Genomic DNA, 15274 nt, shown 5'->3' on the forward strand with positions numbered 1-15274 from the left:
TTCCTGCATTTTCCATCTACTTTACCGCGAAATAAAAGTTGTCCGGAAAATTTTCTCAAACGTTCTGTGATTGTTCACTCCTATATGTATTATTTCGAGAAATGAAACAAAAAAGGATAGGTCACCATGTCCGCGAAGGACCTACGATCCCCTCAATTTACCCCACAACCCCTTGCAATATTCGCTTTCAAAAATGAGTTTATTTGATCAGTTATTGTCATGCCTGGTGGTAACAGAAGTTGAATAGATAAAGCAGAACTTAGAAAAACGTTATACATAGAATGTATGAAGCATAATTGGCAATAATAGGTGAATTTCTTGGCAGGGAAGCAAAATATGAAGCAGTATCGATCAAAAGCGTTTCTTGCGCGCAAGTTCTCAGTATCACGGCTAGCATCAATTTTATGCCCGCAAGTGGTTGGCAAGCTCGTGTTTCTGGCAATAACCCATTTTCCTGTCGTCAATATTTTCTAAAAGAGGATAATACGTAAGTTAAAATAACGAGATAAAACAGGTAGGTCACTGCGCTCGTCTAGAAGGAAATAGCCATTTAGTTATTGACTGGGCTTAGCATCAAGAAAAACAGACTACACTTTTTTTCAACGTGCACGCTTTATGACGCAGGAAATAATGCACAGTGAGAACACGCTATGCAATCCATTGCAATCAACTTAAACAATAATGATTTCTTATAGATGCTGAACGCGTCTGAAATCGATTACTGAAGACTTCCGATTATTTTAGGAAGATTTACTTAACATTTCTAGGATTTCCGAAGACTCCCGAATATTCCCGACTCAGGTCTAATCCACCAGTATAATTTTCCCTCAACGGCAAACGGCAATCTTTCGTATTAAACGTAAGCTCTTCTTTCACATTTGTTACAGTTTTATTGTAATAAATCGACCCATCAACAGTAGCGAGCGTGTTCGGGCGTCTTGGGCGAATAGTCGGTTCGGGACGATGATTTCACCGCCACCGTCTCCGTTTGTCCGGATTTCGCCGGTGAAATCTTCGTCCAAGCCCGATGATCTGCCGGGTCTCCGAGGATGTGAGATTGAGAAGCATGCGGGTTAACGAATCCTCAGCAAGGGAAATCAGACACCAAGAAAGACAAAACAAAGAACGAATGAAAGAAATCACCACATTTTGAAAAGAGATTCTTATTTTACCTTGTTTCGTACAATTTTTTATGCCTAAGACAATAGCCTAAATAATAATATTGAATAATATAACGATCTGTCATTGTTAAGTGGGCTGTATTGCCTCATCATCGCTACAGCACCGAAACAAGAGCGCAGTTTCTTGAATAATTGTCTCAACTAGGTCAGTTACAATAATTTTGTTCAAAAAACTAACCACAAAATACAATTGAATATTCATATGAGCCGGAACACACTCAGTATTTCAATTTGATTCATTCATTACGTTCCGTCCCCACACATGTATACTAAGGTACACAGCTGTGAAAGCTGGAGATGTATTTTCAGTTCTAAAGTGAATGTCTGTATTTTAACTTTATCTGTTAACAAATTGCTACGTATTTTTGAGAGTCTCAAATTAATTTGAATAAAAGCATTATTTTGTAAAATTTAAAGGTGCTGACCTGAGACTCAAAATTGTGAAAATGAAGCTTTGTGGCAAAATACCCACGAAAAGCAGTAACAATAAATTTTTTTAAAAATTAACAGTACCAATACCTTACAAAATTACAAAATTACCTTGTCATGTTTTATTCTCAGTTATTTTGGGAATGTGGAAAAAGGGAAACTGAAAATAAAGGTACTATTTTCAAAAAAATTTACAGATATAGATTCCGAGACTTATTTTCTCTGAAATCGCTGGTAAGGCATCGCGAAATACAGTCAGTGGAGTACCCAAATTTACTTAACTATTCCAAGATTTACATTGATTTTTACAATTTTCCAACTTTCAGAATATTATCTTTCCTCAACATCAATTATTTGGAAGGCCATTGCCCTCAACAGAAGCAAGAAAAGACCTTTTAATCTAATGAAATGACACTACATTTGTCGCCATTTTTACTCCATAACTACATTACCACGGAAAGCTCTGTATTATAGTGTAACTAAGATAAAAATGCGAACTCTTTGCGCATGCTCGCACACGATTCATTTTACGGTAATTAATCTACATAATTAGAGTGATTAAAATTCACTAACATTGGATAGGCATTCCCGACCTCTTGAATTAACTTCTGCCATCAACGATCCATCCATGGCTCATTTATAACTGGTTTTATGAAAATTAGTTTAGTATTTTTCCACTGCTCAGTACAATTTCACGTCGATTTATTTTCACATTGCTGTAGAATATCCAGGTGGCTCAAGTGTAAAATATTCCGGTGACTGCATCACTGGATGTAAGAGTTTTTTGTGGATTGCTCCTTTGATGTTGAGCTTGTTCAGCGAGTAATAGTGAATCATTTCTGGTACAGTATTAAATGGTTTGCTAAATTGTCCCAAGATGTATTTGTTGCCCTGACAAACGATCTTTAAATGCATGAAAGAGTTGTTATTTCTGAGGAGAGAAACAACTCAATGTTAGAAAATAATCCAAGAGATTTTAATTTACGCATTGAAGCAATGAGAGGCAAAAGAAGAGGGATTCATTTGACAAACTTATCAGTGATTTTGTGATCTTATCAATTATTCTGTTCTTATTGCGCTCTTCTGTCAGAGACTTTCCAGTGTATATGTACATTTTTTCCTCAATATTGGTCATGCAGCACCTTTGAACATAGCGTACTACATGTAATAATCTGCACATTCACTAAAATGTGCAATCAATTCGAACCTCCACTTACATGACAAATAATTTGTAAAAAATATTTGCTTTGAGTTTCAACTGCGGTCTTGATTGTGTTTCTTATGTTTGTCATGAATGATTTTGGTGATTACTCTGGGTTTGGTCGGACACTCAGTTGAAAACACCTCTACAACAAATGCCTTTGGAGACACAAATGGTCATCTAGGAAGAGAAGCTCACCTCACAGACAGAGAGAAGTCATTCTGACTACTCTCACTGTTCCGCAATAAGAAGCTACAGTCTTCAGCTGTTTGTAGAAGTTTTTCTGCTTCCAATCGCTTCAGAGGTCCATGGTACCAGCTGTATAACAATAACAAAACAAAACTATGATTAATACGCTTGTATGTGTACAAATGTTGACAGTACTCACTTCATTGTAGTTTACTCATGTAAAATCACTCTTTTAGGTGGGCTATTCTTGAGCGGGCACGTTTCATCAACAGGTCACTGCCAGAGAAATATTCAAGAAAACAAACAAGTAGGTGAGGTCCAGGGTGGGGGAGGTGAGGGGGGAGAGAGAGGAGGAAGGGGAGGGGGAGAAGGAGGGGGAGGGGGAGAGGGAAAGGGTTACCTTTCTATGGACTAACATCCCATCTAGGGAGGAGTGTTATTCGTTAAATATTCCTAGACTAGAACTCTGCTTTATGCTACAGAAACCAGTGGGTTAAATACAAAATGCATGCTCTGTAGTCTGCATGTAGCTCAAGCAAAACTTAACCCAAACAAACATTAACCTAATTATACTGTACATCAGTGCTTACCCTTGTTGTTCTAGTGGTAATTTAGGATTAATAGCTGGCTCTGTTTCAAATGTCCTTGGAGGTTTCTTGGGAGGTGCAGCAGCCCCACCTTGCACTTCCCCTTCCTTAGCCTGTACCATGGGCGCCATCTTGGACCACTCCCAAGGTGCATCATAGTCATCTGCTGGCCGCTCATCGGCTTTAGGAGACTGAAGAGGTTCATGTTGTTTTGGTGGTTGAGTATGGCCATTTGGTTGGAACTTTTTATTCCATTCCCATGGTTTGTCATAATCATCAGCCGGTCGATTGTCGCTAACTGGTGCCTGTGGTGAATTTTGCTTCACTCCAAGCAAAGCTAAATTTTTGCTTTCCCAAGGAGAGTCGTAATCATCTGCTGGCCTCTGATCCATACTGGGAGACTGTACACTAAAAAAGTGAATAAAATTAAAACCTTTTTTCTATTGATCCCAGTAGTCCATTGAAATACGGTAGTTCTAAAGTCAACATAATGACCCCAAGTTGAGTTGGCTGAGTGCAGACTGGTAGTGTCAATTTGAGCGTTAGATAGTAAATTATACCTCAGCATTTCCTTAAACATTATCAGATTTAAGAAATAAGGTTAATTTACATCTACAGAGCCAGATATTACAATTAAGCATGTTCTGAAACTTTCGCTCTTATCACAAGGGCTTTGTTAGCAGAGGTGAATAAGTCTTTTGATTAGAGCAAAAGCTTCAGAACCAGTTGTAATTTCTAGTCTCTTTAGAAGTGAATTGTCACAAAGGATTTCCAAATTTCTTATGTACCTTGGATCATTTGCATAGACCTCCAGGTAAGGTGTTATCGGAATATGTGAGAGGCAACTGCCTGGTAAAGTTCATACATCTTAGAGTGATTATTTATTAAGCTACAATTTACTCTTTCAATTAACTCAAGGAGCCACTTTTCCACTGAATTAAATAAAATTTTATCACTTACAGTACATGTACATGTACATTTGAAACAGATAGTGCAAGTGTGCTTAAAATCCAGTAATTAATATTAATTTTAGTAGTTCACCACTAAATCTTGTTCTAGTCTGACCAGTTTATAAAATTTTGATCATGAATAGAACTTGCCCATGAAGAAAATTCTTTGATTCATTTTTCTTATTCATTCCCGAAAAGGCTGCTTTCACTATGTACATGTAGCGGGCATGTTAATTTGCTCATTTATTTCAGCATTTCATGTACATGTGAAGGTCAAATTGGTGAGCAGGAAATTCATTTTTTGAATTTCCTGCTCACCAATTGATTTGACCTTTATATGTACATGAAATGCTGAAATAATTGAGCAAATTAACATGCCAGCTACACAAACTTAATTGGTGGAGAACAGAAAAGTTAATAGGGTGCTTCTGTTTGCGGGTATCGTTGGACAGGCATAACAGGGAATATCCCTAGGAAATTTGACATCATCATATTGATTCAAGAATGTCAAATTTCTGTGGGAAACTGTAAGCCAATAGTCACTCAACAGAATCACTCTAGACATTGTTGAAATGAATAGTGGTCATGTCCCAAGACCTACTGGTGTTCCCTGGACAGAGTGATCTAAGCAAACAATGGAAAAGGAAATCATTATTTACTTTGCATCGCTGTTCATCCTGCCTCTTTTGTCATCATGGCCGGGTGGGAATGCCGAATCAACAGATAATGGCCGCATGCCCCTCATTGACAGCCTCTTTAACTGTTCATCCAATACCGTAACTTTTCCAAGGTCGTAGGGTTCATCATAACCCTCCTCGTCTGAGTCTTCATTACTTGGCTGTTTTTTCTTTTCTTTGGTAACCTGCGCCATTTCAGGCACTGGAGCCACAGCATCTTGTTTGGCATCCCACGGGTCACAGTAATCATCTTTTGAAGTCTTCCTAGCTGGTTCAGTTGGTTTTTTATCCCAGGGATCACAGTAATCATCTGCCGCAGAGCCGGCCTGTGTTTTTTTCGCGTCCCATGGATCAGTATAATCTCCAGCTGGAGATACGGCTTTTTTCGCGTCCCATGGATCTGAATAGTCATCACCAGAAATCTACAAGCCATGCAACAAGGAAGGAGAAATAAAACTCTAAAAACTGTTATCACTGCAAATCAAGTCAAGTCAAGTCAACATTATTTAACTCTAAACACCTAAATATTAGACTAGACTAGTTATTTTAAGTGAGGAAGCCTGACTTGTTATAAGCCTCATGGTTTGTTTCAGGTTTTCTCGCCATTTATCTTCTTTCCTTCATTTTCTTCATTTTTTCCATCTTGTGCTGTAAATGCGTAGTTACTAAAACAAGGAATGACCTAAAATGATCTAAAATGGTCTAAAATGACCTAAAATGACCTAAAATGATCTAAAATGATTTTATTTTTTTAATTTTATGACAAATACTAGTGAGCAGCACAGCGGAAGACTTCTGGTAGTTGTATGCTTTTTGTTTATTTCCGACGCGTTTCGCCTCTATCGGAGACAATCTCAGGGAAATTCCTGATAATTACTGTATCACAACTGCGGCTTTGATTGTTGTTAAGTGTCTAGTTTTTCCCCAGCAACGTGGGTTTGATTGGTGCGAAGTTCCAAGTTTCACTCAGCAACGTGGTTTTGATTGATACGAAGTGCCTAGTTTTTCTCCAGCAACCCGGTTTTGATTGGTACAAAGCGAAGTTCCATGATTCGCCCAGCAACGCGGTTTGGATTGATACAGCTATTTTATATGGAACTGACTTAGAGTTATCTTTTATTCATGCACTACCCTTGACTTGTTAACTGCGTCTTTATTTAAGGAAATTGATACACAGATATATATCCTTTTAATTACATTGTTTACAAAGGCGTTTTATCAGTGTTTACACAAGAATTTAGCCTTGTGGTGTGGCTTTTAATGTGTGACCAGAAAACGAACCCGAAAAAAATTGGTTGGTGTCAATATTTTTGGGTCTTTCGGACCAACCAAAAAGAGAGATTCGCTCTAGTGTGGTTTGTTTGCGCAACTTTGTCTTTGAATCCGCTTACGTGCAACCATCGGCACCTTTCAAGTCTTCTTCAGTCTTTCCGGTAGTTCACAGCAGCTTCCTGGTATCAGCCTTTTCTTTGGTAAGCACTCAGTTCTGTAATTCTGTAATTTTATCTTGGTTTCACTTCATTTAGATCATTTAAGAATATTTCGAACTTATTTTAGATCATTTTAGGTCATTTTAGATTTATTTTAGGTCATTTTAGGTCATTCGTTGTTTTAGTAACTACCGCTGTAAATGTTGTGTATATGGCAAAACAAATATTGTATTGCATTGTATATTACATTAATTAGAAAAACACAGTTCATATTTTAAAATTTACTATGCAGTGATAAGTTTAACAGTGGAGTAAATTTAATTCATAATTTGCAAGGTGGAGTTTGGATCATGATCCAAACAGTGAGAGCCAATTAAATGGATGCCCCAAAGGTGTTAATTACAGTGCTTGGGAAAACGACAAAAAGAAAGGAAACTCTAACTTACAATAAAAGTACTTCACCTACATACATGAAAACAATAACAAGGAAAAAATATGCCTCATTACTGCACATGAAGATGTTTTGGTGTGTAATATATATCACTGTATGTTGATGAGTCCTCAGGGTGGGTCATAATACAAACTACAGTGTACGAGTAAAAATATACAGTGATACTGAATACCAAAACATCTAAGAAGAGATTTATTATCCACCTCAAGCTTTTCTGGTACAATAATTATTATAAATTAACTAGTGAAGAAGAACAGTAACGAGATGAGCATATGCACAATAGAAAACGGTTTTTTTTACTGTATGAATAACCACTAGTCAAGACTGATTTTTACAGTACAAATAATTCCATAATAACTGTATGAATATCGCATGTTATCGTTTAACACATTGTACGTAGCACTGCCCAAATATGATCACGGTGCACTGAACATTTATCATCTGTAGTCAACAAATATCCTAGTGCGATATATATGTAATTTTGTGTGTCGTGGAGAAACATGGCAAAATAATAACCATCTCCAGCTTTTCTGTAATAAAACTGTACTTTGTTATCAATGTGCTAAATAAGAATTCAAACCAATTGTCCTGCTCAATCTTGCAGAATATCCACTGATTTTAGCCAACTTGGCCTACAGCCTTGCAGGCTAAGTATCAGGCAATATTTTGTGTGGTTCCTCAAGATAACTTAAATATTCACACTCGTTTTGACCATTAAACAGTACTAAGAGCAGTTTGATAATAATGAAAATATTTTACAATGTTTTCTGCAGATCGTACATGTCACACCTTGATGACCAGTGAAGTTTCATTTTACTGTGACATATCACACAATCATGTACATGGATGTGGTATGAAAACTCAGAGCTATGGACAATTGGTCCACAAGCTTTATCAACTTCACTGCTTGCAGGTTACATGTATTCATCCATTTTGTTACATCACATTGGTTCTCCTCCATGACAAATAAAACATTTGGATAATTCTTAACAGGTACCATTCACTCCTATGATTATAATAATTTGTTTAATAAATTTTCTATACCTGGAGTTCTTAGAACTGCACAAGAACACAGTCAGACATTATTTAAATTTGTAGTTTTAGAAACAAATACTGGAAATGAACAAAATGTTTCACCATCAGGCAGGCCATACTACTGCAACAACATTCTCAGTGCCTGGAAGTCCAGTTTGAGAAGGATTAGGATATGGCGATGTTTGCCGAGAGAAATAAAAGCCACAACTCATTGATTTCAGGGCCATGACTATCACAAAGCTAATTAACATGCTTGTAAGCCGTGTATTTCCCCAGGCAGTTTAAATTAAATTATGTTCATAAAAACTCCTCTGTAGACAAGTCACTAATTAAAAACTAAAGATTATTTTCAAAAATGGCATTTTTAGAGTAAAACATTCCCTCGCCAGCATTTTTTCTATCACAGTTTGAGCATTAAATTTTCAAATTGAACAAGCATAATTTATACTGATCACTGAAAAAGGAAACAAAACCACATGCAAACAGATGCTGTTTGAGACAGACTGAACCAAACAAAGATTGTCACAAACAAAGAATGGAATTGAGGAAGTGTTTTAATGCTATTCCCAGAAAGACATCTCTGAAGTCGTACAATTGACTTACATTGCTGATCTGTCAGAAGGAAATTAATAATACTTTGAACTCTGAATTACAACAAGGCTGTATGAGAAGGTTTATTATATCTAGATTGGAAACCTTCCTTCGAGGCATTTTATATAAAGAACTGATTGCATGAATAGATCAATGCTTTGAGAACTGTACAAAATAATGTACATTTATAGCCTTTTAACTCTTAAAATTTAATTCTATGATGAAAATACATATATGAATCCTAACATGACACTTAACAGATAGAAATAAATGGAACAAAAAAATTGAAATGTTTTTGAATAAAGCTTAGAATATTATATATTTTAATCATGCAATGTTATATATCTTCCTGCCTTCAAACTACATCTTAATGAAAGCAGAGGATAGGAACATGTTAACCATCACATAGGATGTTTTTTTACAATAATTTACACTGTATATACCGTCATCTGCCCTCACAACATTTCCCTGTGGTTTAAAATACCCCATGAATATAAATTACTGTATCTGACACAAAATACACTTTGAAATCATCCTTTAACCCAACATTGAACAATAAGCCAAAGAAATCATGCAAAAATTTAAATATGAAAGATCACTTCAGTCTACACTTTACCTTTGTGCGATTCTTTTCCGATTTACAGATCCTTACACAGTTGCATTTTTGAAGAAACATGCTGGTGTTCAGAGAACTCGAATGATTCAATGTTTACAGCTGGGGGGCACTTTTATATTGACGTGGAGACAATATTGTCAAGAGCATGTCCATTAATTGAATAACACTTTTTTATTTACAATTGGTTTGTGGTTCCACATAATGACTACATTTGCATTCAAACCTTTCCTGTGAATATATACAATCTATGTTGTATATATGTGTGCATGTTATATGAATTTGTATGTCTGTTATCAAAGAGAACTGTTGGCATAAAACAGGGAGAATTTTTATCAGTGAGTAAAACTGTGAGTTATTAAGTATTTTACAAAAAAAACAACTTCTTTGTGTTGTGGCACCTGGCTGGCTCAACAAATGTTGCAAAACATGTTCTATTTCAATATGCAAATCTCTTATACAAGAAAGCTGAAAGGAAAAAGATAATCCTGTTTATGGTATATTTATATGAATAAAAAATTGAACAAAGAAAGTCTGAAATTTATAAATTTTTTTCTAAGAAAATCAAACCAATTTTTTATTTGCACAATGGAATTCTTATCATCAATAGAAATTGCCGGCCGTACTGTCATTGAAAAGAATTTGCATAAATTTATAAGTTTTCCATCAGGTTTGAAACTTACACCTGTAAAAGAACTTTAAACCAAAGAATTTTGAAAAAATCATTCTTAGGCCAACTGGAAATAAATAATGATTATCATATATTATGTTATTTTTAAGATCTTAGCAACACATTTCTGACAAGCAATTTAAGCAATGTTAGAAAATCAAACATTTTATTGTCATTTCAATAAATACCCATTCCCGCAAGTTATGTTGAAAATATTAAAATTCCCAAAGTAAACTGAGGGGGTTTTTTTTATAAGGAAATAAAAATTTGCCTTACAGGAAATATTTGGTTTCCACAAGGAGAATTACGTTTATTAATGTTAACATCAGCTGGTCTGTTTGACGTATTTTTTACCAAAACAAAATAATAAGTCAGTCAATTTTTGACTAACTGAGAAACAATTCATGTATTATTCATACATATACATGTGCCATTATGAAATTTCAACAGCCTGGAGGGCTAAATACTAGTTGACATTGTGTTTTGTCGTTTCCACCGTAATGAACCAGCTTGAATTTTGGAAAATTTATTATACTTTAAAATACATCTGAATTTAATACACTGTAAAATTGTTTGTTTGTTTGTTTGTTTTCAATATTCCAGCTGCATGTTAAAGAGACAAGCTGGTGTTTATTTCCAGTTTCATAACACCATTATGGGGCATTTCAGGGGAGGGGCTAATCAAGCGAAGGCACCTAATAGAGGCAATGTATATTAGAGTATTTATGCATAAAGACAAAACAGAATAACGGGAGCTAATCTACTCTTTTGCAGTTCACGTAAGTTCCTTATTCCATTGGATTTTAATTTCATTTAAGAGTATGTCGGCACACAACACACAGTAAGCAATCAGGGATATTCCTGGCCCCAGTTGTTCAAAGAGTGGACTATTTTATCCAATGGATAAACTGCTACCCAGTGGATAAAATGCATTTTAATGATGCACATTTTGCAGTATCTGCTGGATATATGCGTTATTGACCAAGCGTGAGGTCAAGATGGCTGGATATTGGCCAAGTTCTTTTTTTGCGTTTTATGGACCGAGACGAAGTCGAGGTCCATAAAAACGCAAAAAAAGAACGAGGCCAATATCCAGCCATCTTGACCGAACAAGCTTGGTCAATAAAGGATTTATTATATGGCTTTACCTTCAAGTTAAAACTACAACAACAAAACAAAACAGGACATGAAACTGCTCTACTCGGAAAGAAATTTTTCATAGCCGGCCGGTGCAAAATTTATTTTCAGTGCATTTTTGGATTAGCATGTAATCGTGGAAAACAAGGAATCCTAAATTATCTTAGTGCTCTAACTTTATAATGGCTTAAAGGGAGTATACAATTATTGAGAACGAAAAATTTAGATTTTCGCAATAGCGGGAAGATTTGAATAGAATCCGGCAAACTCGCCATTTTCAGCCGATCACGCGGTGGCGTAAATAATAAACATTTTACACAGTTTTCGGCTTCCAATCATTTATTCTTGAATGAAACAACAGATTTTGAGATTATATGCAAACATAAGCCGAAAAAAAGAGCGGGTAAATCAGAAAACTGGGCGAAACATTGATAAGATTTTGTTTACAACAAGCAAGACGCGGCTAAATTAAAAACGTGAGCTTCTTCGGCGAACTTGAGAAAAATACTTTTCCAAACTCCTCTAAACACTTAACGCAACTTCCACTACGCTATGATTTAAATACAGTCATTGCAAACCTAGAGAATTTATCAATTTGGCACTCGGCTTGACACAATAAGTTTTACAAAATCAACTCTATCTAAAATACTACACGCAGAGCAACTCACCGGTTAAACTCACATTCAGATTGTAGCTGAAACAAAATTTTCACAACACCAGGACGATTCCATTCTCTTTCCTTTCCTTTAGATAAATGTTGAGAGTTAACCGAACTTTTTAGTGAGCGTTTTCCCCCAAAACAACAAGAAAATCGAAGGAAAGATTGCATTGTTGTTGGGATTAAACTTTCCATGCCAAGCGAACGGGCAACGGGTAATCCCGAGCGGGCAAGATAGCTCCATCTTGCCCGCTCGGGTAGCCAATCACAGCGCAGGATTTGAGTCATCTTGCCCGCTCGCAGAGACAGCCATATAATAAAGTGACTTATCCACTGGATGGGGTGTGCCCAGTTTCAACAAATGGACTTCAACTGCTGTCAGCTGAGATTTAGTTTTCACTTAGAGATAAATATTATATTTTCAACAAGAAATACATATTGCAGAGGATAATACATGCAGGTGCAGAGATTATGAATGTTAGTTTTAAGTGGTGAAAGCAATATTTTGTCAACAAGTGCAGTGAGTAAGTAAAATATTGTTTTTAACACAAGAAAATAAAATTCACACCTACAGGCCACCATGGCTCTTCTACTCAAGGTCACTGTTAGAAAGTAACACATGTATCATGGCATGGCCACCTCTTCTCTATAATGTCCAAACTGACCCAAAACATTGACAAGAACAGCAAAAAGCTAGATGATAAAAGGGTAGTTTATAATGCCAAATGCATATTCTAGATATAAGAGCTACTGATAGAACAACCAAAGATAGAGACTACGGGGTTGCAACTCTCCTCCCCTCCCCTTCCTTGCCCCCACAACCTATGAGAAATGAGAGTACAGGAAATGGCTTACATTCAGTAGAAAAGCATGGAAACTCTACTTTCCCCAGGCTTGGGAGGCAAAAAGAACTGAAGGATGGCAGTAGGTTCAATTAATTTTCTTTACTAATCAGTGAGTAAGAACAGCAATGGTCAGTCTCTGCAGGTTTCATTTGGTAGTCCTGTGAACTCGTATAGGAACTGCATGGCTTATAGCTCTTTTTAACAATATGAGAGCTCTGACTGAAATTCAGAGTTTTGTGCATTGCAGTTGCATTGATAACAAATTTATGTGCTGCACAGCAGGCTCATCAGCAAACAAGGAAGTCAGTTAAATAAACTTTTGTGTTGCGATTGGTGTTTGTTCTTGTTTTTCAGGATTTGCTAGTCATCATTGTAATTATGCTTGATAGCAAATTATAAAAAAACAATTCTCATTACTAGCTTTTGAACTTTTCAGCTCGTGTTCTTGAAAGATGCAGAAAACAACTGTAAATTTAGTAAGACAGCAACAGATTAGTGGCATGGATGACATGCGTGGCGCCATCAATTAGACCATGTCTTCAACATTAGCTAGTAAATGTGGAACAATATAAACCGTATTATTTCAAGTAACATCACTCACTGTTATTTACATGACAAACCATGGTATATTAACCTATGAAACTTGTTGAATGCATTCATGGTTGGCATGAAACACAAAATAAATTTGACATTAATTACTATTAATTTGTAAACAGAAAATGCTATACATAGCTTCTAATCAGTGATACATGCATGTGCACACATTTTCTTGATTTGAGATGGGCAAACTAATATAAGAAATTGATTTCTTCCGTTATAGTGTTGCTGGATCATACAAGGTTCTTGACCATAAATTTGGCCACAGTAATATATACAGAAAGGGAAATAACCAGTGCATTTAATTCGATTTCAAACAAAGCTTGCATGTTGTAAATTAATATTTATTTCATGGCAGTTTGGATTTGCTCCTTCATGTTCTCGTACCAGTTCTAACGCTAAGTTTATCCAAATTCTCGGAAATCGCAAGCTAGCGACATGATTTCGCAAGTGTAAACTTATAGCTTAAGTCCCTCATTTGTGAATTCGAAGAAAATTAAAGCTCCTACAACAGAATTCCTTTGACGTTTTAAATTTTATATTCCATAATCAACAAAAGAATCCAAGTGCTTCTAACTGTTTTAATCGATAAAACGAGAAAAATACTAGAAGCTTACTAGCTTCAACGTGCACATTTGAATGAGCCAGTGTAGGGCAAATATCACAATTGGTAAATGAAACTAACCTTGAGTCTTTGAGAAGGAACCGGGGCTTTTCCTTGTTGTAAATGTTCCGCGCTTTGAGGCCTCTGAGATCTAGCTCTTGGGACAGGAGCTTTGTTCATTTGACCAAACGTTACTGGTACTGAAGCCCTTTTACCTGGGTCTTGGACGCGTCGATTCGCTGGTGAATGATTCGGTCTCGGAGGAGGGTAACTGGGCATAACGGGACCACTAGCAGGCGATGAAGTTGGATGAACAGTTGCGGGGTCTAGATAGCTTTCGTCGTTCTCAGAATCGTCGCTATTGCTCCTATTATCCTCGTAGTCTCTTCTTGGCGTTTTAGGAGCTTTGCTTCCCCCGAGCTTTCCTTTCAAGTAGCTACCAATATGCGACATATTTTAACGTATGTCCGTGATCATCATGGCCGCAAAAGGATGTGACGACACAAGCTCGAAGCGGACTGTACTCACGTGACTATCGTCAAGTTTACTTCCGGTTGGCAGAGTGGTGTAAATATCGCTATAAAAGGTCATAATATAAAGGTAACCTGAGATTTTTTTTCCTTCGGAAAATTGGGTTGGTCTATTTCCCTAGTGTATTTGCTTAGAAAAGAATGAAATGACGTTAAGATACTGAAAATATTTATGCAAGAAATGGGAGCATTTCGCAGAACCTAAAAGATCTAGTGTTTTCACATTTCTTCTTAGAAATGACAAACAATTCCAAACAAGTATTATTTTGCTTTAAAAAGATAGTAGATCATAGTACCTTTCATGAGTTTTCAGTTTCCAACCGAAGATAATTAATTGAATTCAAGACTGAATGCCAGAACTAAAATAAGCTTGTTTCGATGTTGAAATAATCATGGAACTACATTTATCAGATCCCTCTTGAAAAATGGAATACATGATCACAAGACGAGAAATTTAAGTGATCATCGATCCTGATCCTGTAAAAACGTTATTTTGTTCGTAACCCGTTGAGTTAACGGAGTTTTCAGTTTCCAACCGAAGATAATTAATTGAATTCAAGACTGAATGCCAGAACTAAAATAAACTTGTTTCGAGGTTGAAATAAGCATGGAACTTCATTTATCAGATCCCTCTTAAAAAATCGAATCAACGATCACAAGGCGTGAAATTTAAGTGATCATCAATCCTGATCTTGTAAAAACGTTATTTTGTACGTAACCCGTTTCTCCTTTCGAGCTGAAACCTATGCGCGCATTTGCGTCAAAATTGCTGGAAATAAGCCAACAACGGTTTCCTCATCAATAGAGGTTCAATCCCTTTGGTGGCAAACCCTCAGCTTTTTCCCCTAAAACTGAGTCAGCTTCCGCGGCTCGGGGGTGGGGAATTTTTCTTTTGTGGT

General features: G+C 36.4%; 1 protein-coding gene across 1 annotated transcript; it reads right to left on the reverse strand.

Annotated features, from left to right (window-relative positions):
- Positions 1-1139: 1139 nt before the first annotated feature.
- On the reverse strand, positions 1140-14353 carry LOC146468269 (SH2 domain-containing adapter protein F-like). The gene is made up of 5 exons (XM_085124756.1): positions 13927-14353; positions 5197-5636; positions 3591-3995; positions 3010-3129; positions 1140-2541 (listed from the first exon to the last, which is right to left on the reverse strand). The coding sequence occupies exons 1-5, from the start codon at positions 14296-14298 to the stop codon at positions 2319-2321; spliced, it is 1560 nt and encodes a 519-aa protein (XP_084980882.1). The 5' UTR covers positions 14299-14353; the 3' UTR covers positions 1140-2318.
- Between the last annotated feature and the right edge of the window lie 921 nt (positions 14354-15274).

The sequence above is a fragment of the Pavona decussata genome, unplaced genomic scaffold (genome assembly GCF_977016875.1).
Source record: "Pavona decussata unplaced genomic scaffold, jaPavDecu1.1 SCAFFOLD_133, whole genome shotgun sequence".
Classification (NCBI taxonomy): domain Eukaryota; kingdom Metazoa; phylum Cnidaria; class Anthozoa; order Scleractinia; family Agariciidae; genus Pavona; species Pavona decussata.

What these genes read in the sequence shown, in the direction of transcription:
- LOC146468269 (XM_085124756.1), bottom strand. Translation starts at nt 14,298, where the DNA reads ATGTCGCATATTGGTAGCTACTTGAAAGGAAAGCTCGGGGGAAGCAAA. An exon ending in AGGATGAACAGCGATGCAAA is followed by an intron (nt 3,996 to 5,196) that starts GTAAATAATGAT and finishes TCACTTTTTTAG; the next exon opens with TGTACAGTCTCCCAGTATGG. An exon ending in GACTTCTCTCTGTCTGTGAG is followed by an intron (nt 2,542 to 3,009) that starts GTGAGCTTCTCT and finishes TTCTCTCCTCAG; the next exon opens with AAATAACAACTCTTTCATGC.